The 25,201-nt window shown below is 39.7% G+C and overlaps 1 protein-coding gene across 5 annotated transcripts in view; it reads left to right on the top strand.

The window, feature by feature from the left end:
• The window catches only part of GREB1L (GREB1 like retinoic acid receptor coactivator), a 294,500-nt gene that overhangs the window by 182,688 nt on the left and 86,611 nt on the right, over positions 1 to 25,201 (top strand). For 4 of the 5 annotated variants that reach the window (XM_037982458.2, XM_037982456.2, XM_073006432.1 and 1 more), the window contains exon 8: positions 22,022 to 22,150. The exons of the other annotated variant lie outside the window; for it this stretch is intronic. In XM_037982458.2, coding sequence (XP_037838386.1) covers positions 22,022 to 22,150 — 129 coding nt within the window. The remainder of the gene's footprint in view (positions 1 to 22,021; positions 22,151 to 25,201) is intronic. 5 annotated transcript variants of the gene reach the window in all.

Below are 25,201 nucleotides of genomic sequence, written 5' to 3'. Positions count from 1 at the left end.
AGTTTTTTGTATTTTTTAGTAGAGACGGGGTTTCACCGTGTTAGCCAGGATGGTCTCGATCTCCTGACCTCGTGATCCGCCCGTCTCGGCCTCCCAAAGTGCTGGGATTACAGGCTTGAGCCACCGCGCCCGGCCGAAATGGGCAAATTTTATACATAAAGTATACCTCAATTAAGCTATAAAAATAGATTAAAAAGCTGCTCTGAGAAAATTCATAATCCTTCGGGGTGGCACTGTTTCTCTTTCAGTTTAATACAATCTAATTTATTGAATATCTACACTGGGGTGAGCACTTTTTCAGAGCAGATGGTAAACAGCGCAGGGCTGGGAGTCAGAGTCCTGCTATTAAGATACTGTACCTGGCATATATTGGCTGACAATTGGGATAAGCCAATCAATTTTTCTGTGCTTCAGTTGCCTTTTCTTATTTGCAAAAACTGAAATTAACAACACCTGTTTTGCAACTTTGTGAGGAATGACTTAGCCTTGCTACCACACTTCTGCTCGTGTGACACTGTTCCCTGTTATAATGAGTTGCGAACCTTCTATATTCTCTTATACGCTAGAAGCTTTATGTTCTTTTTGTTTATCTCTGTATCACCTGGTACCAGACAAATACCTGAAAATAAATGTTATTTGAATTCTGTTTTTATTTAAATTAGATACTAGCATTTGGGGATTATTAATTTAGTCTTTCTTTATTAAGAGTACTGGTATGTACTGTTTTCTAAATGAAGATAATATGCTCATCCACCATTAGAAGAACACATGTTTTATCCCCTAGCTTGTAGGGAAGCATAGGGGTGAGCCTCCTAAGCTCTGCCCCTGTCACTCCTAGTATGGCTTTTAGGAAGATTCTATGAAGCAGGGCCACTTTATGATTTTCTTGGGCCCTAGGTATCTTTGCCTATGTGGGCTCTTCCTCTGTAGAAAAACATGTAAAATTATATTTTATAACTGTCGATATAAGGTGAATATATTATCATTACATATAAAGTCCGGCTCGGCAGCTCCTGCCTGTAATCCAGCACTTGGGGAGGCCGAGGTGGGCAGGTCGCTTGAGCCCCAAAGTTCAACACCAGCCTGGACACCGTGGCAAAATCCTGTCTCTACAAAAAATATAAAAATTAGCCAGGTGTGGTGGCAAACATCTGTAGTCCCAGCTACTGGAAAGGCTGAGGCAGGAGAATTGCTTGAGCCCGGGAGGCAGCAGTTGCAGTGAGCCAAGATTGTGCCCCTGCACTCCAGCCTGAGCAACAGAAAAAAAAAAAAAAAGAAAAAGAAAAAAAGACAAAGTGTTGATCATAAAGGAAAAGACTGATATTTTGCTACATTAAAATTATAACTTCTAACTATTAGGAATCACCATAGAGTAAAAGGACAAGTCATAAATTGGGAGATGATATGTGTAATACATAAAACTAACAAAGAACTAGTATCCAGAACATATAAAGAATACTTATGGGCCAGGCATATGGCTCATGCCTGTAATCTTCACTCTTTGGGAGGCTGAGGCTGGAGGATCACTTGAACCCAGGAGGTTGAGGCTGCAGTGAGCTATGGTCTTGCCACTGCACTCCAGCCTGGGCAACAGAGCTAGGCTCTACCTTAAAAAATAAATAAAAAAAGAATACTTATGAATTAATAAGAAAAATATGTCAGTAGAAACAGTGAGCAGAACTTCAACAGGCGCTTCACAAAAGAGAATATCCAAGTGGGCAATAAATACATGAAAAGATGATAACCACTTTGGTAATCAGGAAAATTAGATTAATAATATGAGATACTATATTCAGATCCCAAATTGGCAGTGAATTTAAGTGTGACAAATGGTTGATGTTGGCAAGGATTTCTTTTTTTTTTTTTTTTTTTTTTTTGAGACGGAGTCTCGCTCTGTCGCCCAGGCTGGAGTGTAGTGGCACAATCTCAGCTCACTGCAAGCTCCGCCTCCCGGGTTCACGCCATTCTCCTGCCTCAGCCTCCCGAGTAACTGGGACTACAGGCACCCACCACCTCGCCCAGCTAGTTTGTGGGGTTTCACTGTGTTAGCCAGGATGGTCTGTATCTTCTGAACTCGTGATCCGCCCACCTCGGCCTCCCAAAGTGCTGGAATTACAGGCGTGAGCCACCATGCCCGGCCAGATGTTGGCAAAGATTTCAAGCAATAAGAACTAATATACACTGCTGGTAGGAGTGTTAATTGATACCAAAATCTCTGTAAGTAAGTTGCAATACATAGTAAAGTAGAAAATGTGCATATTCTCTGATCTAGCTACTCCATTCTAAGGAAGGTTTTGTATATGTGCACCAAGAGCTATGTTCAAGATTGTTCATGGCAGGGTTCTTCACAGCCACCTTAAACAGGAAACAACTAAAGTGTTCATTAAAAATAGAATGGGTAAGTGAATTGTGAGATACTTGTATTTAGGGTCAGGTGAGGTGGCTCATGCCTGTAGTCCTGGCACTTTGGGAGGCTGAGGCTGCTGGATTGCTTGAGCTCAGGAGTTCAAGACTAGCCTTGTCTTGAACATAGTGAAATCTTGTCTCTACAAAAATACAAAAAAATAAAAATAAAAATTAGCAATGCGTGTTGACACACGCCTGTAGTCCCAGTTAGTTGGGGACCTGAGGCAGGAGGATCTCTCAAGCCCAGGAGGTCAAGGCCACAGTGAGCTGTGATCTCATCACTGCACTCCAGCCTGGGCAACAGTGACACCTTGTCTCAGAACAACAACAAATACATACATACATATATATATATGTGTGTGTGTGTGTATATATATATTATATATATATAATGAAATAGCATGTGATAATGAAAATAAACAGATGCCTACCCCTGGCACTACAGAGGAATCTTACAAAGATGATATTGAACAAAAAAGTCATTCACAAAAGACTCCGTCCAATATTATTTCATTTCTATTACATTAAAGAAAGGCAAAACTAAACTATTTGAGGAATGCATACAAAACACAGTGATTACCTCTGGGCAGAAGGAGGGAGCTGGGATGGGGAAGAGCACACAGGAGGCTACCAGCGGCTGACAGTATTTTGTTTTGTATTTTTTCTTTGACTTGGATGGTGGTTTGACAGATATTTACCTTGTGGTTATTCCTTAAGCTATAAATAAATGTTTTATGCACTCTTCTGTATTATGATACATCTCAATGAGAACAAAAGGGTGGATTTACCACCCCCGCCCCACCCGCCACCAAACTACATACATGTACTAATGTATGTAGTCTTCATACTTTGATAGCAAGTAGTATCATAGGGATGTTATGGTGTAATAATAATGTTTGGGTCTTTTGAGTTTTTCTATTTCCCACTGTGGTGACTGCACAGTGGGATTGTTGCTGTCATAGTAATCTCTCATAGCTGACCTTACTGTCTAAGAAGCAAGTGGGCAGGAACAACCCTAAATGGAACTCTGTAAGTGTCCAACACTTTTCCTTCCCCGTCCTCCACCATGGCTTCCTTTCCTTTGCCTTCCAAGAGTTTAGAGCTCTCATACTGCCCTCTGTGTGTCCAGAATATTTTGTGATCTGCCACCCCCTAACCTAGGCCTTCCCTGCTCACACAGCCTATCACTTTGTTTCCATTTCCCCCCGGACTCCTCCTCTGTCCCTGTTGATGGCTGTTTAAGAAGCAGATTGTATGGGAGTGTATCATTCAACTGTCCCTAAGATGTGGCCGTGTCTGTCTTCTTCCGCTTTGTGTCCTCCTTTGGGCACTTACCTTCCCCCTTCCCTCTCTAGGTGCATCAAAAGTTCCTCCAGCATGATTTTCCAAATTTAGTTTCTTATGACTACTCAATTAATGCTTTTATGAAACAGTCTCTTTTTTTTCCAAATATGGTGGGAACGCTTTGGCAAATTTGCCTGCTTCTAGCCAGATACTGAGAACACGCAGGCTTTTCCTTTACATGGTAAACTCCTTGAGGGTAGGGATTATTCCCCTACTGCATTCCCAGAGCCTAACATAGTACCTGGCATGCTGAAGAGGCTCAATAAATATTCAATGAGTTCATGGATGGGAGAGGAAGGAAAACAATGATTACTCCCCTCTGAGACAGGAGAGGAGGCTCAATAAATATTCGATGAGTTCATGGATGGGAGAGGAAGGAAAACAATGATTACTCCCCTCTGAGACAGGAGAGGAGGCTAAGGGTTATGCATATGCTTGTGAGACTTCTATTCCTGCTAAGAGAAAATGCAACCCTTTAGTAAGCATGAGGAAGAATATCCCACTTTGTGGAAATGAAGAAAGCCATAAGTAATAACAGGGAAGTCATTTTCACTTATTATACTAGCCAAAATATTTTATTTCAGTGATAAAATGCAGTGCTGGTAAAACTGACACTCTCAGCCAGGCTGGTAAAGGTGAACAGTGGTGTGACCTTTTAAGAAAGCAGCTTGGCAATATGTAACAAGAACATTTAAAATATTTACACCTTTGGCTATGATAATCCCACTTTAGAGGGCCTAACCAAGAAAATAACCAAAATGGAGGGTCAAGATATTCACTGCAGTTCCCTTTATATTAATTAAAAAGGAAAAGGAACCTTAGTGTAGAAACAATTGAGCAAATCAGGACATACACACATGATGAAGATGCTAAAAAAGATCATTATGAACTGTGCAGCCACATAGGAAATAATTCTGTTAAGCAATAAAAGTAAAATTGAAATAATTTTTTGTCATATCATGTAAAAAGATAATGTGGATAAAACATAGAAGGACATGTACTAAAAAAAACTGGTTTGTGGGAGAAATAAGATTTTAGCATGGTGGTTTCTATTTCTGAATTTTCTTTTGTGTTATAATTTTCATAAACATAAAAATTCTCAAGATTAATCCAAATGTATAGGTTAGTAGAAAATGTCTGCTTTTTACTGATCTCTCGTCAGCTCTTTGCACGTGTAGAAATAAAGGCCAATACCTAATGTAGGCAAGTTCAAGATACAGGTAGATGATAACATAACTAGAATTTGAACTCTCTGCTCACTACTGAACAATTATATTGGGCAGTTACTGGGTACTAGGAGATGAGGATACAAAGATGGTTTTGGGCTCTACCTAGAGTTCCGTAAAATGCTCACGTGTGTTAGATTTCAAGAGCAGAATCGGGGTAGTAGGAACAGGAAAACAAAGGGAGAACACCACGGTCATAGAATCAGTAGCAGATCAGCTCAACATTTGCTCCTGGCCCAAATGGAGAAAAGAGGCTTGATTTACCCTCCAACTACAACAACAAAATACAGACAAAAATACATTTAAAAATTTAAATACACCGTATATCAGGCAACAAAGAATAGTGATCCCTGAGAGATGGGAAACAATGTGAGTCTTATGATTGCCCTTGCTGTCTTCACAATTTCTAGACCATGATATAGGGAGAGGAAAGTGGGAGAACCCAGCAGACTCCTTAAGTCAAATAGAAGGAACTGAGAGGGGAGACCAGAGCAGCTAGAGTTCACAGGACCAAGTACCAGAGGGAAGAGAGCTGCACAAAGAAGAGGGAAACCCAAAGATGTGCAGAGGGTTCCTCAAATGTTCAACATAGTATCGGTACCTACATGTGAAGAAACTACTCAAAGCTGATTTTTAAAAAGTACCATTCAAGCCAAGCGTGGTGGATCACATCTGTAATCCCAGCACTTTAGGAGGCTGAGGTGAGAGGATTGCTTGAGCTCAGGAGTTTGAGGCCAGCCTGGGCAACCTGGTGAGACCATGCCTCTACAAAAAATAAGGAAATTAGTTAGGCATGGTGGCATGTGCCTGTAGCACTGGCTACTCTGGGGTCTGAAGCAGTAGGAATGCTTGTGGCTGCAGTGAGCTATGATTGAACCACTATATTCCAGCCTGGGCAACAGAATGAAACTCTGTCCCAAAGGAAGGAAGGGAAGGAGGGAGGGAAGGAAGAAAGGAAAGGAAGAGAGCGAGGGGAGGGAGAATGGGAAGGAAGGAGAAGGAAAAGAAAAGAAAGAGAGAAAGAGAAAGAACCATCCAAAAGGATTAGAGGAAACTGCCCAGCATTCACACAGGGCCAAGAAAAGCGGCTATTCCCACCAGCCACCAGCCAAACAGGAAAACCACATAAAATCTCATCAGGTATGAGATAGAGTACTTAGGAAGGTCTTGTCTCAGTAACAGATAATACATAGCCCTAGACTGAGCACTGCTCCAGTCCTGCCTAAAATATCATAAAAGCAAAACCCCAAAAGATCAAATTGTTTCCAGATAATTTAACTGTATCCCAAAACAAAGCTCAAGTATATTTATAGGAATATAAAAATACTCAGCACCCAACAAAATAAAATTAACAATGCCTGACATCCAGTGAAAGATTACCAGGGTGCAAAGAGGCAGGAAAATACAACCAATACCAAGGAGATTAATCAATGAAAACCAATGCAGAACTGACACGTTAGAGTCAGCAGAGAAAGACATCAAAACAATTATTATAACTATATTTCATATCTTCAGAAAGTTAAGTAGACATGGCAGATACAAAAAAGACCCAAATTAAACTTCAGTGCTTGAGAAGAAAAGTACACTGGGTGGGATTAACAACAGATGAGTCATTGAAAAAGAAAAGAATGTTGAAAGCACAGTAATGGAAACTATCTGCAGCAAAACTCAGAAACAAATAGAAGAAAATGAAACAAACATCAGTGAGCTGTGGGACAACTAGGAACAGCCTAATATACTAGTAATTGGAGGGTCTGAAGGTGTGGGAGACAAAATATATATTTGGAGAAATAATCGCCAAAAAGTTCCCAAACTTGATGAAGATTATAAACCCACAGATCCAAGATATTCAGTGAACCCCAAGTATAAGAGACAGAAAACTACACCAAAGCTTATCACTATAAATTGCTCAAGGCCGGGCACAGTGGCTCATGCCTGTAATCCCAGCACTTTGGGAGGCCGAGATGGGCAGATCACTTGAGGTCAGGAGATCGAGACCAGCCTGGACAACATGGTGAAACCCTGTCTTTACAAAAAAATACAAGAATTAGCCAGGCATGGTGCCGGGAATCTGTAATCCCAGCTACTTGGGAGTCTGAGGCAGGAGAATCACTGGGAGGCAGAGGTTGCAGTGAGCCAAGATTGTGCTACTGTGCTCCAGCCTGGGAGACACAGCAAGACTCCATTTCAAAATAAATAAATAATAAAAATATAAACAAATCATATCATTGCTCAAAAGCAATGATAAAAAGAAAAATCTTAAAAGCAACCAGAGAGAAAAGGCATGTAACGTACAGGGGAATGAAAATAAGCCTGACATCAGATTTCTCATGGGAAACAATATAAATGAGAAGACAGTAGAGCAGCATTTTTAAAGTTAACCTGGAATTCTATACCCAATAAAAATACCTTTCGGCTGGGTGCAGTGGCTCACGCCTGTAATCCTAGCACTTTGGGAGGCTGAGGTGGGTGGATCACTTGAGGTCAGGAGTTTGAGACCAGCCTGGCCAACATGGTGAAACCCCATTTCTACTAAAACTGCAAAAAAATTTACCAGGCATGGTGGTGTGAGCCTGTAGACACAGCTATTTGGGAAGCTGAGGCACGAGAATCACTTTAACCCAGGAGACGGAAGTTGCAGTGATCCAAGATCGCGCCACTGCGCTCCAGCCTAGGTGAAAGAGTGAGACTCCATCTCAAAAACAAAACAAAAAAATCTTTCAAAAATGAAGGTGAAATAAAGATACTTTCAGACATACAAAATATAGAATAGTTCACAACCAGCAGATTCACACTACAAGAAATGCTAAAGGAAGTCATTCAGATAGATAGACATGATAGCAGATGAAAATCTGAATCTTTACAAGGTGTTGAAAACCACTGAAAATAGTAACTGCATAGATAAATGTACATAATTTTTAAATTTAAATCTATTTAAAAGGCGATTGTTATACAAGTATAATAATATATTTTGGTTTTATAATAAATATAAAAGTAAATTATATGACAATAGTCTAAAGACCAGGAGGGGAAATATGGAAGCTGGGAAAACTGGCTAGCCATATGTAGAAAGCTGAAACTGGATCCCTTCATTATACCTTATACAAAAATTAATTCAAGATGGATTAAAGACTTAAATGTTAGACCTGAAACCATAAAAACCCTAGAAGAAAACCTAGGCAATACCATTCAGGGCATAGGCATGGGCAAGGACTTCATGTCTAAAACACCAAAAGCAATGGCAGCAAAAGCCAAAATTGACAAATGGGATCTAATTCAACTAAAGAGCTTCTGCACAGCAAAAGAAACTACCATCAGAGTGAATAGGCAACCTGCAGAATGGGAGAAAATTTTTGCAATCTACCCATCTGACAAAGGACTAATATCCAGAATCTACAGAGAACTTAAACAAATTTACAAGAAAAAATCAAACAACCCCATCAAAAAGTGGGTGAAGGATATGAACAGACACTTCTCAAAAGAAGACATTTATGCAGCCAACAGACACATGAAAAAATGCTCATCATCACTGGCCATCAGAGAAATGCAAATCAAAACCGCAATGAGATACCATCTCACACCAGTTAGAATGACAATCATTAAAAAGTCAGGAAACAACAGGTGTTGGAGAGGATATGGAGAAATAGGAACACTTTTACACTGTTGGTGGGAGTGTAAACTAGTTCAACCATTGTGGAAGACAGTGTGGTGATTCCTCAAGGATCTAGAACTAGAAATGCCATTTGACCCAGCCATCCCATTACTGGGTATATACCCAAAGGATTATAAATCATTCTGCTGTAAAGACACGTGCACACATATGTTCATTGTGGCACTATTCCCAATAGCAAAGACTTGGAACCAACCCAAATGTTCATCAATGATAGACTGGATTAAGAAAATGTGGCACATATACACCATGGAATTCTATGCAGCCATAAAAAAGGATAAGTTCATGTCCTTTGAAGGGACATGGATGAAGCTGGAAACCATCACTTTGAGCAAACTATCTTAAGGACAGAAAACCAAACACCACATGTTATCACTCATAGGTGGGAATTGAACAATGAGAACACTTGGACACAGGATAGGGAACATCATAGCAGGGCCTGTCATGGGGTGGGGGGAGTGGGGAAGGGATAGCATTAAGAGATATACCTAATGTAAATGACGAGTTAATGGGTGCAGCACACCAATATGGCACGTGTATACATATGTAACAAACCTGCAGGTTGTGCACATGTACCCTAGAACTTAAAGTATAATAATAATAATAATTTAAAAAAAGAAATAAACCCACACATACATAGACAACTGACTTTTTATTTTATTTTTCTGAGACAGAGTCTCATTCTGTTGCCCAGACTGGAGTGCTGTGGTGCAGTCTCTGCTCACTGCAACCTCTACCTCCCTTCAAGGGATTCTCCTGCCTCAGCTACCCAAGTAGATGGGACTACAGGCACATGCCACCACATGCAGCTAATTTTTGTATTTTTTGAAGAAATGGGGTTTCACCATTTTGACCAGGCTGGTCTCAAACTCCTGATCTCAAGTGATTCACCTGCGTTGGCTTCCCAATGTGCTGGGATTGCAGGCATGAGCCACTGTGCCCAGCCACAACTGACTTTTTAACAAAGGCACAAAGACAATGCAGTGAAGAAAGGATAGCCTTTTCAGCAAATGGTACTGGAACAGTTGAATATCCATATGCAAAAACATGAACTTTGATCTATGTCTCACACCACATACAAAAATTAAATAGGTCATAGATGTAAATGTTAAACCAAAAACTATGCAACTTATAGAAGAAAACATGGGAAAATACCTGTGACCTGGGTTAGGTAATGGTTTTTTGGATATAACACCAAAAGTGTAATCTGTAAAAGAACAGATTGATAAATTAGACTTCATTAAGAACTTCTCCTCCAGCTTGCAGTGAGCTGAGATCCGGCCACTGCACTCCAGCCTGGGTGACAGAGTGAGACTCCATCTCAAAAAAAAAAAAAAAAAGAACTTCTCCTCCTTCAAAGACACTGTTAAGGGAATGAAAAGACAAGCCACAGCCAGGTGCAGTGGCTCACGCCTGTAATGCCAGCACTTTGGGAGGCCGAGGCAGGCAGATCATGAGTTCAGGAGTTCGAGACCATCCTGGCCAACATAGTGAAACCCCATCTCTAATAAAAACAGAAAAAATTAGCCAGCCATGGTGGCAGGCACCTACAGTCCCAGCTACTCAGGAGGCTGAGGCAGGAGAATGGTGTGAACCCGGGAGGTGGAGTTGGTAGTGAGCTGAGATCGTGCCACTGTACTCTAGCCCAGGTGACAGTGCGAGACTCCGTCTCAAAAAAAGAAAAAAAAAAGAAAAGCCGCTGGATAGGAGAAAAATCTTTGCAAAGCATATAAAGGGATTGTTTCTAAAATAAAAACTTATAAAAATTGAAAAATAAGAAAATAAGCCAATTTTTAAAATGAGAAAAGTTATATGGATGGCAATTAAGCACCATTAAAAGATACTCACTGTCATTATTATTAGGGAAATGCAAATTTAAATAACAATGAGATACCAGTATACACCTATTAGTGTGGCTAAAATAAAAAGACTGACCACATCAAGCAATGGTGAGGATGTAGAGGTAGTAGAACTCTCATGCAGTGCTGAGAACGTAAAATTGTAAAGTCACCTTTGGAACAGTTTAACAGTTGCTTAAAAAGTTAAATATACACCAGCCATATGGTCTAGCCATTTTATTCCTAGGTATTTACCAAAGGGGAAAAAAAATAAAATCCATACAAACAGTTGTACACAATTGTTGATGGCAGCTTTCTTTGTTATGGCCCCAAACTGGAAACAACCCAAATGTCTATAACAGGTGAATTGATAAATAAATTGATATATCCAGACAGTAATGAACTATTGATACCCATGACAATGTGGATGAATCTCAAAATAAATCTGGTGAGTACAAAAAGCCAGACCAAAAAGAAACAACAAAAAAAGTGATACTGTACAATTCTATGTATAGAAATTCTAGGAAATGCAAAGTAATCTGTAGTGGCAGAAAACAGATCAGTGATTACTTGGGGATAGGAGCAAGGGAAGCATAGGAGGGAGGAATTACAAAGAGGTACAAGGAAACGTGGGGATGATAAATATGTTCATTATTTTTATTGTGATGATTTCATGTGTATACATATATGTAAAACTTACCAAATTGTGTACTTTAAGTATGTGCAGTTTATTGTCAGTTATCCCTCAACAAAGCTATTTTAAAAATCAACAGTATAAGGATGGATTAGGAAGATACCTGATTTAACATGAGTTTTGGAGGGGAAATATGTTATATTTTAATTAAATGCTAATTCAGTTGAATCAAAAGTAAAACATGACTGACGTAACTAATGCAGGCTCAGAGTGCAATAATAGAAATGTGGTGTCTACATTAGAAGGACATTAATTGCATGTGAATGTGAAAAGAGGTCCATTGTAGTTAACCCAGGAAAGAAGCAAATTATCGTCTACATTTTGTACTGGCATCAAGGGCAAAAAGAAAGCTCATAAAGACTTAAGCTCTTGGTCATCTGGAAAACCTTTAACAAGATTTAGCAAAGCATTTACTGAATATCTACTGTGTTCTAGGTTCTGTGCTAAACCTGTTCATTGCTGCTCTGAGGTTGTAGTGCCATTTTGAAGATCACGAAACAGACTGTAGGGAGGGTTAATACTTGGTGAAATAAGAGCTAGTGAGTGGCACAATGAAGATTCAAACTCTCTACTGGCTACAGAATTGGCTCCCTATGTTTTGGAAGATTTTTTCCCCCGGGGATTTTGGGCTAACAGAAAGTAGTTGAACTATTGTATAAAGAGGATAAGGAGATTATTTTGGTATTTTTTTCCATTTCATTTCTTTAGCCATAATGTGACAGTCATTGTCCCAGGAGCTGGGAATGCCCTCAAGGAGCTGTATGACCTAGTGGGAGAAACAAGAAGTTACAAACTACCACAACGTAGAGAGCAGAGCTGTGACTTGCTAAAGGAACTTCCCAAGTTTGTGAATCCTCCAGTGCTTACAAGTTCCTTCTTTAAGTGGATATGAAATCATTAGTAGAGAGGATGAGGCCTTGGTGAGATGTAGATGCTGAGCAATCAGCTACTTACTCACTAAGCACCAGCTTCTGCACCGTAGCCTCACAGCCCTGTGGTTCACATTCGTGTCTGAGCAAGGTGACAGGGGATCACATTTTGGATATTTGGGGCTACTCCCAAATAATCAAAGCTGTTCTGAAACATTGCTTGAACCAAGGAGGTTGAGGCTGCAGTGAGCCGTGATCACACCACTGCACTCCAGCCTGGGTAACAGTGAGACTCCATCTCAAAGAAAAAAGATTGGGAGGCTCGGGAGGCTGGGACATTTATTCTCACATCCTTATTTGTTTAGGATTGCCCTACAAGCATTATACTTTCTTGCACTTCTGGACTATACACAGGGCTGAGAGAACTTTGTGGCCTTGGAGAAGGCCCTGAGACAAGTAGCTAAAAGAAGCTAAATGTGAGCTTCAGGTAGGATGCTGTCCCCAGGAGTCTGAGCTCATGCAGAACTGTGCACTAGAGCCCCTACTGAACTCAAAGGTAGATCAAAGGGATGTGATGTAGGACAACGAAGAGTCTGCTTACTACAATCTTTTTCTCTTACTGGCCTCTGTTGGCAGTAATGCATAGTGTAATTATTTGTGATATTAGTCACAAATATTTTCCCTGGTTTATAATTTTGTTTATACATAGTATTTTTAAAGTAACAACTTTGGCCAGGTGCAGTGGCTCATGCCTGTAATCCCAGCACTTTGGGAAGCTGAGGCAGGCAAATCACTTGAGGCCAGGAGTTCGAGACCAGCCTGACCAACATGGCGAGACCCCGTCTCTACTAAAAATACAAAAATTAGCTGGACGTGGATGATACATGACTGTAATCCCAGCTTCCTGGGAGGCTGAGGCACGAGAATCACTTGAACCCAGGAGGCAGAGGTTACAGTGAACCAAGACTGTGCCACTGCACTCCAGCCTGGGTGACGGAGTGAGACTCTGTCTCAAAATAAAATAAAATAAAGTGACAGCTTTATTAAGATATAATTCATATATCATGCAATTCATCCATTAAAAGTATGTAATTCAATAAAAAACAAAAAGTGTACAATTCAGTGTTTTTAAGTATTATATTCACATAATTATGCAATCATCACCACAATAAATTTCAGAACATTTTCATCACTCCAAGGAAAAATACCCATATCCATTAACAGTCATTCCCTGTTTCATCCCTCTCCTCAGCCCCTGGCAACCACAAATCTATTTTCTATTTCTATGTATTTGTCTATTCGGGGCATCTCATATAATTGTTACACATGACCTTTTGTGACTAGCTTCTTTCATTTGGCATAATGTTTTCAAGGTTCATCCATATCGTAGTATGTATCAGTACTTCATTCCTTTTTACTGCTGAATAATATCCTACTGTATGGATAAACATATGATACAAATCAATTCCCAATTTTTCAATAGGTAAGTTGATACATATCAATTTTCAGTTTTTCAGTTGGGTTGTCTATTATTGATTTATAAGAGATTTTTAAAATATATATATTTGGGATACAAGGTCTTTATCAGATACATGATTTTCAAAGATTTTTCTTCCATTCTGTGGGTTGTCTTTCACTTTCTTGATAGTGTCCTTTGAAGCATAAACCTATGTTTATCCATACAATATACAATCTATGGATAAACGCCATTCATCAGTTGATGGGTATTTGGGTTATTTCCATTTTGGAGCTATTATGAACAATCCTGCTATGAACATTTGTGTGCAGGTTTTTGGCTGGATGTGTGTTTTCCCTACTGTCACATTTCAAACCTAGGAGTGGAATTGCTGGGTCATATGATAACTCTACGTATAATCATTTGAGAACTGTTTCCCAAAGTGGCAGCACCATTTTACATTTCCACCAGCAATGTGTGAGGATTCAGATTTCTCCATATCCTTACCAACACTTGTTCATGACTTTTTTTATGATAGTCACTCTTGTGGGTATGATGTCGTAGCTCATTGTGGTTTTGATTGGCATTTCTCCAATGGCTACTGATGGTGAGCATCTTTTCATGTGTTTATTGGCCATTTGTATATTTTCCTTGAAGAAGTATCTATACAAATCAATTTTTAATTTTTCAGTTTGGTTGACTCTTTATTATTGATTTATAAGAGTTTTAAAAATATGTTTGGAATATAAGTCCTATATCACATACGTGATTTTCAAAGATTTTCTCCCATTCTGTGGGTTGTCTTTTACTATCTTGATGGTGTCCTTTGAAACATTAAGTTTATTTATCTTGGTGAAGACTAATTTGTCTATATTTTCTGTTGTTGTTCGTGTTTTTGGTGTTACAGCTAAGAAACCATTGCCTAATCCATGGTCATGAAAATTACTCCTGTGTTTTCTTCTAAGAGTGTTATAGCTATTATCTATTAGCTATTACATTTAGATGTATAACTCATTAATTTTTTTTTTTTTTTTTTGAGGTGAAGTCTAGCTCTGTTGCCCAGGTTGGAGTGCAGTGGCTCAATCTTGGCTCACTGCAACCTCCACCTCCCAGCTTCAAGCGATTCTTCTGCCTCAGCCTCCTAAATAGCTGAGACTACAGGTGCCTGCCACCATGCCAGGCTAATTTTTTTGTATTTTTAGTACAGATCAGGTTTCACCATGTTGACCAGGCTGGTCTCAAACTCCTGGCCTCATGATCCGCCCGCCTCAGCCTCCCAAAGTGCTGGGATTACAGGCGTGAGCCACCGTGCCCGGCCTTAGGGTAATTCTTGTATGTGATATAAGGAAGAGGTTCAACTTCGTTCTTTTGCCTGTGGATATCCAGTTGTCACAAAACGATTTGTGAAGATGACTAAATTTTTTAACCTCTTGAATTTTCTTGGCACTCTTGTCAAATTTCATTTGCCCATAAAATGTAAGAGTTTATCTCTGGGCTCTCAGTGTTATTTCCTTGATCTGTATGTCTGTCCTTAATGCCAACACCACACTGCACAATTATGGTAGCTTTGTATGAAGTTCTGAAATGGGGACGTGTAAGTCCTCCAGCTTTGCTTTTCTTTTTCAAGATCATTGTGGCTATTATGGGTCCCTTGCATTTTTATTTGAATTTTAGGATTAGCTTGTCCATTTCTGTGAAGAAGCCAGCTGGAATTTTGGTGGGGCTCACTCTGAATCTTTACAATAGTTTGAGTAGTATTGCCATCTTAATATTAACCCTTCTGATCTGTGAACATGGGTGTCTTTCCATTTGTTTAGGTCTTCTTTAGTTTCTTTCAACAGTGTTTTGTGGCCAGATGTGGTGGCTCATACCTGTAATCCTTGCACTTTGGGAGGCTGAGGCAGGCTCATCTCTTGAGCTCAGGAGTTCAGGAGCAGCCTGGGCAAGATGGCAAAACCCCATCTCTACAAGAAATACAAAAAATTAGCCAGGTATGGTGGCATGTGCTTGTCATCCCAGCTACTTGAGAGGCTAAGGTGGGAGGATCACATGAGCCCAGGAACTTGAGGTTGTTGTGAGCCATGATCATGCCACTGCCCTCCAGCTTGGGCAATAGAGTGAGATCCTGCCTCAAAAACAAAAAACGAAAAACCCAACAGTGGTTTGTAGTTTTCATAGTATAAGTTTTACACTTCTTTTGTTCTATTTCTTCCTAAGTAGTTATTATTTCTGATGCTATTATAAAATGGAAGTTTTTCCTTAAGTACATTTTGAGGTTATTGTAATTACATAGGAATACAACTGATTTTTGAATACTGATCTTCTGTCCTGAAGCCTTAGTGAACTCATTTATCACCTCTAGTAGTTTTGTAGTGGCTTCCTTAGGATTTCCTATATACGGGATCATGTCATCTGCAAATAGATGTGTTTTACTTCTTCCTTCAAACCTGGATACATTTTATTTTCCTTCCTAAGTACCCTAGGTAGAACTTCTTGTACATATTAAATAGAAGTGGCAAGAGTGGACATCCTTATCTTGGCCCAGATCATAGTTTGATCTTTACCACTCAGTCTGATGGTAGCAGTGGGTTTTTTGCTGTTTTTATTTTGGGTTGTTGTCCTTTTGTTTTGTTTTGTTTTGTTTTTTGTCCTCTTGTGTTGAAACTGAAAGTAGTGGGTATTTTGTAGATGCTTTTTATCAAGTTTAGGAAGATCCCTTCTGTTTCTAGTTTGTTGAGTGTTTTTACCGTGAAAGAATGTTGGATTTTTTCAAATGCTTTACCTGTGTCTCTTGAGATGATCATGTGGTTTTTGTCCTTTATTCTATTAATATGGTGTATGGAATAACACGGATAGATTTTTGCATGTTAAGCCAACCTTGAATTTCAGCTGTAAATCTCACTTAGTCATAGCATATAATCTTTTTTTTTTTTTTTTTTGAGACGGAGTCTTGCTGTTGTTGGCCCAGGCTGGAGTGCAATGGCATGATCTCGGTTCACTGCAACCTCCACCTCCCAGGTTCCAGCAGTTGTCCTGCCTCAACCTCCCAAGTTGCTGAGATTACAGGTGCCTGCCACCACGGCTAACTAATTTTTGTATTTTTAGTAGAGATGGGGTTTCACCATGTTGGCCAGGCTGGTCTCAAACTCCTGACCTCAGGTGATCCACCAGCCTTGGCCTCCCAAAGTGCTGGGCTACAGGCATGAGCCACCACGCCTAGCTTGCTTGCTTGCTTGCTTCCTTCCTTCCTTCCTTCCTTCCTTCCTTCCTTCCTTCCTTCCTTCCTTCCTTCCTTCCTTCCTTCCTTCCTTCCTTCCTCTTCTCTCCTTCCTCTTCTCTCCTCTCCTCTTTTCTTCATTTCTTCTTTTCCTTTCTTCCTTTCTTTCTTCTTTTTCTTTTTGAGACGGGATCTTGTTCTGTCACCCAGGCTGGAGTGCAGTGGTGCGATCATAGCTCACTGTAGCTTCAAACTTCCTAGCTCAAGCAGTCCTCCCACTTCAGCCTCCTGTGTAACTGGGATTATAGGTGTAAACCATGGCACCCAGCTGTTTGATGTGTTTGTCTGGGTAATACTGGCCTTAAGAAGTTGAGTTGGGAAATGCTCCTCCTTCTTCTACTTTTTGAAAGAATTTGAGAAAGCAAGGTATTCTTTAAATATTGGTAGGATTCACTAAGGAAGACTTCTGAACTAGGCTTTTCTTTGTGGATAGTTGTGGGATTTATTTTTGGTTTTGTTTTTAACTAATTTAGTCTCTTTGCTTGTTATAGGTCTATTCAGATTTTTTCTCTCTCCTTGAGTCAATTTTGATCATTTCTGTCCTAAGAATTTGTCTATTTCAAATCTAATTACCTAATTAGATTTATCTAATTTGATGGCTATATTAGTTTGCGGGGACTGCCTTAACAAAATACTATACAATGGGTGGTTTAAACAATAGCAATTTATTTTCACACAGTCCTGGACACTGGAAGTCAAAGACTGAGGTGCTGGCAGGATTGGATTCTGCTGAGGCCTCTCTCCTTGACTTGCAGATGACCGTCTTCTTGCTGCGTCCTCACGTGGCCTTCCTCTGTGTATGGGCACATTCCTGATGTCTATTCTTCTTCTGAGGACGCCAGTCATTTCAGACTAGGCCCTTACCCATGACCTCATTTCATCATAATTACCCTCTTTAAAGCTGCTGTGTCCAAATACAGTCACAGTCTAAGGTTTTAGGAACTGGGGCCTTGACATGTGAATGGCGGGGAGCCAATTCAGTCTATAACAATGGCATACAATTGTTCATAGCATTTGTTTATAATGCTTTTTTTTTTCTTTAAGGTTGCCAGTGATGCCCCCTCTTTTATTCCTAATTTTAGTAATTTATATCTTCTCTCTTTTTTCATTGGTCAATCTGGCTAAAGATTTGTCAATTTTGTTGATTCACTCGAAAAACAAACTTTTGGTTTTGTTCATTTCCACAATTCTCTGTTCCTTTATTCCTTTCTGCTGTTGTCTTTATTCCTTTCTTTTTCTTTCTTTGGGTTTAGTGTGTACTTCTTTTTCTAGTTTCTTAAGGTGATTGATTTGGGATCACTTTTAAGGTGATTGATTTGGGATCATTCTTTTTTTTAATATAGGCATTTACAGCTATAAATTTCCTTCTAATTACTTTAGTGGCATCCCATAAGTTGTTGTATGTTGTGTTTAATTTTCATTTATTTTATTTATTTATTTATTTATTTATTTATTTATTTATTTATTTATTTTGAGATGGCGTCTTGTTCTGTCACCCAGTAGAGAGGGGGTTTCACCGTGTGAGCCAGGATGGTCTCGATCGCCTGACCTCGTGATCCGCCCACCTCGGGCTCCCAAACTCCTGGGATTACAGGCGTGAGCCACCGTGCCCGGCCTAGAATCTATTTTTTCTGAGAGTAGGATGGCCACTCCACCTCTCTCTGGCTACTATTTATGTTGTTATAAAAATTTGCCGGCCGGGCGCGGTGGCTCAAGCCTGTAATCCCAGCACTTTGGGAGGCCGAGACGGGCGGATCACGAGGTCAGGAGATCAAGACCATCCTGGCTAACACGGTGAAACCCCGTCTCTACTAAAAAATACAAAAAATTAGCCGGGCTTGGTGGTTGGCGGCTTTACTAATCCCAGCTACTCGGGAGGCTGAGGCAGGAGAATGGCATAAACCCGGGAGGCGGAGCTTGCAGTGAGCTGAGATCCGGCCACTGCACTCCAGCCTGGGCGACAGAGCGAGACTCCGTCTCAAAAGAATAAATAAATAAATAATAAATAAAATAAAATAGGCCAGGCGCGGTGGCTCACGCCTGTAATCCCAGCACTTTGGGAGGCCAAGGTGGGCGGATCACGAGGTCAGGAGATCGAGACCATCCTGGCGAACATGGTGAAACCCCGTCTCTACTAAAAATACAAAAAAATTAGCCGGGCGTGGTGGCGGGCGCCTGTAGTCCCAGCTACTCCAGAGGCTGAGGCAGGAGAATGGCGTGAACCCGGGAGGCGGAGCTTGCAGTGAGCTGAGATCGCGCCACTGCATTCCAGCCCGGAAGACAGAGCGAGACTCTGCCTCAAAAAAATAAAATAAAATAAAATAAAAAATAAATAAATAAAATAAAATAAAATAAAATTTTGCCATACAGAAATTATTTATTTTTTGTAACTGAATTTATTAGTCTTTTGTTTATGACTTCTGCATTTTGATTAATAGTTTGGCCTTTTCCATATCAAGGTGATAATTAATTTTTCCGTATTTTTTGTTATTTTTATATTTTCAGAGTCTAAGTTTATATCTTTGGTCCATTTGATTTTTTTTTTTTTTTTTTTTGACACCTGGTGTAAGATGCTGGTACAACTTTATTTTTTTCCTATATACATAATTGCCTCAATATAATTTACTGAATGGTTCTTTATTGCTGATTTGAGCTGCTACTTTTATCTTTTACTAAATTTTTATGTGTATTTCAATCTGTTACTGTCTCTTTTGTTCCATTGTTCTGCTTGTACCAAGACCATAGTGTTTTATTCATTGAAGTTTTATAATATATTTTATTATATAACAATTCTAGCCTCCCCTCATTTCTCTTATTTTTTAGAATGTTTCCAGCTAGTCTTGTCTAATTTTTATATCAGCATTACATTAGCTTGCCTCATTAAAACATTCAAGTAATTCTAATAATATCTAAAGCTGTAGGAATTTTCCTAGGATCACATTAGATTTATAAATTAACTTAGGTTGATGGGCATCTTTTTGACATTGAGTATTTCTGCTTGGAAGCATGTTATGTCTTCATATTTGTTCAGGTGTATTTTCATAAGTTTTTTTTTAATTTTAAATCTTAACAGTTTCTTTTCTTTTCTTTTTTTCTTATTTGCGACAGAGTCTCGCTCTGTCGACCTGGCTGGAGTGCAGTGGCACGATCTCGGCTCACTGCAACCTCCACCTCATGGGTTCAAGCAATTCTTCTGCCTCAGCCTCCTGAGTAGCTGGTATTACAGGTGTGTGCCGCCACGCCCAGCTAATTTTTATATTTTTAGTAGGGACAGGGTTTCACCATGTTGGCCAAGCTGGTCTTGAACTCCTGACCTCAGGTAATCTGCCTGCCTCGGCCTCCCAAAGTGTTGGGATTACAAGTGTGAGCCACCATGCCCAGCCGACGTTTTCAAACACATATAAAGATAGAATAATAAAGTAAACCACCACCATGACCTATCACCCAGCTTCAGTACTTATGAACACATAGTGATTGTTATTTAATCTGACTTCCTCCTTCACTATGTTAAGACAAATCCCAGATACTACGTCCAGAAATATTATAATGTTTTCTTCATGTAGTTGCATACGTTTCTTACTAAGCTTACTCCTAGGCATTTTAACTATGGATTGTTGTTTATATATATGAAGATTTATTTCTGTAGATTAACTTTATACCTTCTCATTTTTAGTACATTATTCGTACCAATTTGCATTCATTGTTTTCAGAATATAAGATGAATTATCACTCTTCAAATTAGGGATATGCTAAAATTATAGATATGAACTAGTACAGAAAGCTACTAATCTTCCAAACAATATGACTGTGGCCTGAAACATGAAGACAAATCTGTGTAATAGCATAGCAGACTTAACTTGGATTCTTGTCCTGTAAGGCTGTTAAGACATGAAAAATTGGGGTCATCTTCAGTTTCCTACAACTTTGTAATGCCGTGTGTGCACTGGGTTCTCCCAGCAGACCTTAAATCACTCACTGGTGGGTAAGTCAGGCCCTCAGAGAAGCACGTTAACTCTTCCAAGCCAGTGGGGGACGATTTCGTTCTTTTGAGTTCTGATGAGAAACAATGATTAGATGGATCAGGAATCATGTTGTGGGATGAATAATTTTCTAGATAATTTCTAATAGAGCACCATTAGTAAGTATCCTGTTCCTTAGAGCATGCTCTTCAGACTCTCAGAGAGGTTTGACACCTTCCTGTGTTAATCGATCTAGCTGTTCTGCTGGAGTAGTCAGGGATTTGGGGTCTCTACTCATTTAGAAAAACTCTGATTTGCTTGAGTCTTTCTCTCTTCCACAGCCTGTCTCTGAAATAGCATGTGGTTTTCTGGGCTTAATTATTTTCTTAATCCAAAAAGCTTTCTTTTGGATGTTCCTGGTGTTGCCATAAATTAATTCTAGTTTATTAAAAGAAAAAATAAAACTAAAGCAACTTTCAGAGAAAAATGCTTTCTCCTACATTTCAGTGAGTTAGTTTGCATGATGCTTTTAAAATAATAAACTCATCTAGCTAGAGATAAATACATCTCATTAAAATCTGGCTTTGAGGCTGGGCGTGGTGGCTCATGCCTGTAATCCCAGCACTTTGGGAGGCCAAGGCAGTTGGATCACTTGAGGTCAGTAGTTTGAGACCAGCCTGGCCAACATGGCAAAACCTCACCTCCACCAAAAAATACAAAAATTAGCTGGGCATGGTGGCGCGCACCTGTAGTCCCAGCTACTCAGGAGGCTGAGGCAGGAGAATCGCTTGAACACAGGAGGCAGAGGTTGCAGTGAGCAGAGGTCATGCGACCACGCTCCAGCCTGGGCAGCAGAGCGAGAATTCATCTATATATATATATAGCATATAGCATATGTATGTGTGTATATATACACACACACACATATATGGCTTTAAGGGGGACTGTGGAGACTAACTCCACAGTTAATTTTGACTAGGTTAAATGACTACTATTATTTAAGGTAGTAATACCTTACAAAGTTGTTCTAGGAATTAACTGAATTAATATATTTAAAGTGCTTAAAATAGCATGCATCACATAGTAACTTCTAGTGAGTGTTTGTTAAATAAGTAAAAAATAAAAAAACAGTATCCATAGAAATGGACTTTTTAAAACATCAGAATAGTTCAAGGAAAGGACTGAAATTCTATAATCTGCTTTTTCTCAACTCTTGTTGAATTAACTTCCTTCCTGCATATATAAATAGTTGCTAATTTAAACAAACTCTTTCATTTTAAAGATTCGCCGATTCTCAGTCCAGCTAATTCTGCAATCAATTTAAGTGGAGCTCAGGACCTGACCCGGAATAAGAATGTTGTGAAACCACTGGCTTTATCTTTGCAGGTTGTAGGGAAGACTTTTGCTGCAGGTGATGTTTTCCTCACTTATATTTCTTTGGTAAATACATAGTCCATAAAAGACTTGTGTGACATTTAATTGACAAATTGATAGAAGAAAACAGAAGCTGCCTGTCCCTGCCAGTTGAAGAGAGAACTGGGGCTGTCTGTAATAATGTACTAGTGTGCGAAGCTTTGTGTTCTCTACATTCCAGCCAGAAGAGTCAGGGAATGACACTTGGTACTTGGAAGTGACATAACAATTTGATTCCATTTAACAAACATTTCTTGGGCACCTGCTTTAACTAGGAACTGGGAATACAAAGATAAATAAGGTTCAATCCCTGACCCCCAGTTTCCTTGTAATCTAGTGGGGGAGACAGACCTCTCACAAGATATTTTCAGTGTACTGTAGCAAATATGGCAATGTACAGAAGAACACAGAACAAAGGGGTTTTTTTAGCCCAGCATTGTAGGAGTAATTAAGAATAAGTTCTCAGAGGAATCTGGTCTTTGACAATGAGGAGATCTTCACTGTACAAAGGAGTAGAGGAAAAGCAATTCAGATTCAGGGAACAGCAGAAACAATGGTTAAAAGGAAAAGAAGGGAAGAGGGGAAAGCAATATGATATATGCAAGAATTTCCAGCAATTTGGACTTGTTAGGACCATAAAATGTAAAACTCAAAAAGTGGCAAGAGGTGAGTAAGTGGTGGTTAAGGGAAAAGTTATAGGCAGCCAGGCTAAGAAACGTGGATTTCACTGTATACTTATAGACCAGAGGAATGGCATGGTTCGATTTGAACTTGAGCTAGATCATTTTGGCTGTAATGTGTAAGAAGAAGACGAGATAGGAAAACTAGTTGGAGATCATTTCAGTTGTCTCGGTGACAGATGATGAGGTCCTTGGCTAGAGTGATAATAGGTTGCAGAGGAGAGGACAAATTAGAGAACTACTCAGGAAGTGAAACCAGCAGGAATTAACTGATTAATGTGAACATCAAGGAGAAGAAGGGGTCTCAGTGGACATTCAACTTTCTGGGCTTATGTTGATGCCATCATCTGAGACAGGGATACAGAAGGAGGATCAGGTTCTCCAGTGGGAGATTGTGAGTTCAATTTTGGAAATGCTGAATTTGAGATTCCCATAAGACATCCACGTGGAGCTGTTCAACAGCCATTTAATTTATCACAGGGATAATTCAGGACTGAGGGTGTAGAGTAGAGCCACCAACATCTAGTTAAAGTCATCAGTGTAAATAGTATAAGCCAAAGAGAGATGTAGGCTGAGGCAAGCTGTGAACAAAAGATAGGATTCATCTGGGCACAGTGACTCACACCTGTAAACCCATCACTTTGGGAGGCGAAGGCAGGAGGATCATTTGAGGCTAAGAGTTCCAGACCAGCCCAGGTTACAAAGTGAGACCTGATCTCTACAAACGATAAAAAAAAAATTTAGCTGGGTGTGGTTGTGTGCACCTGTGGTCCCAGCTACTCAAGAGGCTGAGGCTGGAGGATGGCTTGAGCCTGGGAAGTCAAGGCTGCAGTGAGCCATGTTTATGCCACTGCACTTCAGCTTGGGTGACAGAGTGAGAATAAAAAAAAAAAAAAAAAAATCCTAAAAAAGTTCAGTGGTGGCTCTGTGTGTGTGTGTGTGTGTGTGTTTCTTTTTCTGAAACAGGGTATCTCTCTGCCACCCAGGCTGCAGTACACTTGTGCAATCTCAGTTCACTGCAGCCTCAACCTCCCAGGCTCAAGCAACCCTCCCGCCTCAGCCTCCCAAGTAGCTGGGACTATAGACACATGCCGCCGTGCCCAGCTAATGTTTGCTTTTTTTTTTTTTTTTTTTTTTTTTTTTTTTTTACAGATGAGGTTTCACTATGTTGTCTAGGCTAGTCTCGAACTCCTGGAGTCAAGTGATCAGCCAGCCTTGGTCACCCAAAGTGCTGGGATTACAGGCATGACCCATGGCACCCAGCCAAGTTTAGTGGTAAAAGAGAAGAAATTTTAAGAGAAGTAGAAGAAGAATGAGCATAAGGAGAGCCTGTCATTTTTGGAAACTTTTCTATTTTTCTTTCTTTTTTAATTATTGGTAGAGTCAGGGTCTCCACATGTTGCCCAAGCTGGTTTCAAACTCCAGGGCTCAAGTGATCCTACTCTTCCACCTCCCAAATTGCTGAGATTATAGGCGTGAGCCATGGTGCCTGGCCATTTTTGGAAATTTTTCAACAGTTAGGCATCATAATTTACACAGCCCACTTCTGTTCTTACTCAGGTCCAACATTTCTTGCAGGATCTACCTTCTGGTTGGATTACCAACTTTGAACAATGGAATCAAGTTTTTACAGCATTAAAAAAATCAATGAAGTAATAGATCAGTAATCATGGTTACTAAAACCATCAGATGAAGGCTGAACAACTTTATAATGCCAAGGATTATGCTGACAACTTTTGAACCTACTAATCAGTCTTAATATCACAAGAAGAGAGAAAACTGGCTTATGTGCCCCCTGATGGAAATACTGTATACCACAGTACTTATGAGATACTCTTGCCAAAAAAAAAAAAAACCTGAATTTGATCAAACCTCTATATCTAATAATTCGTTTATTAGAAATACAGCGGACAAGAGAATAAGTGACACCACAGGTATCTAATCAGCAAAATCTAGACAATGGAAAATTCTGCCAGGTTTTCAGCAAATTAATTGTAAGAAAGAAAAGGGAAGGGCATCTTGTAGATTAAAAGAGGTTTCAGGGACACAGTCACTAAATTCAGTATGTGCATCTTCTTTGAATTCCAATTTGAACAAGCCAGCTGTTTGAAAAAAGTATTTTTTTTACAGATAATTAAAAGATAGTTGGGGAAAATTTTGAATACTAATAGGATATTTTATGATAATGAGAAATTATTGGCTATATGCAGTGGCTCATGCCTGTAATTTCAGCACTTTCGGAGGCTGAGGCAGGTGGATCACTTCAACCCAGGAGTCCAAGACCAGCCTGGGAAACATGGCAAAACCCTGTCTGTACAAAAAAAAAAAAAAAAAATTAGCCAGGTGTGACGACACATGCCCACAGCCCC

This window comes from Chlorocebus sabaeus, chromosome 18 (genome assembly GCF_047675955.1).
Source record: "Chlorocebus sabaeus isolate Y175 chromosome 18, mChlSab1.0.hap1, whole genome shotgun sequence".
Lineage (NCBI taxonomy): Eukaryota > Metazoa > Chordata > Mammalia > Primates > Cercopithecidae > Chlorocebus > Chlorocebus sabaeus.
This window is presented reverse-complemented; position numbering and strand designations above follow the sequence as displayed.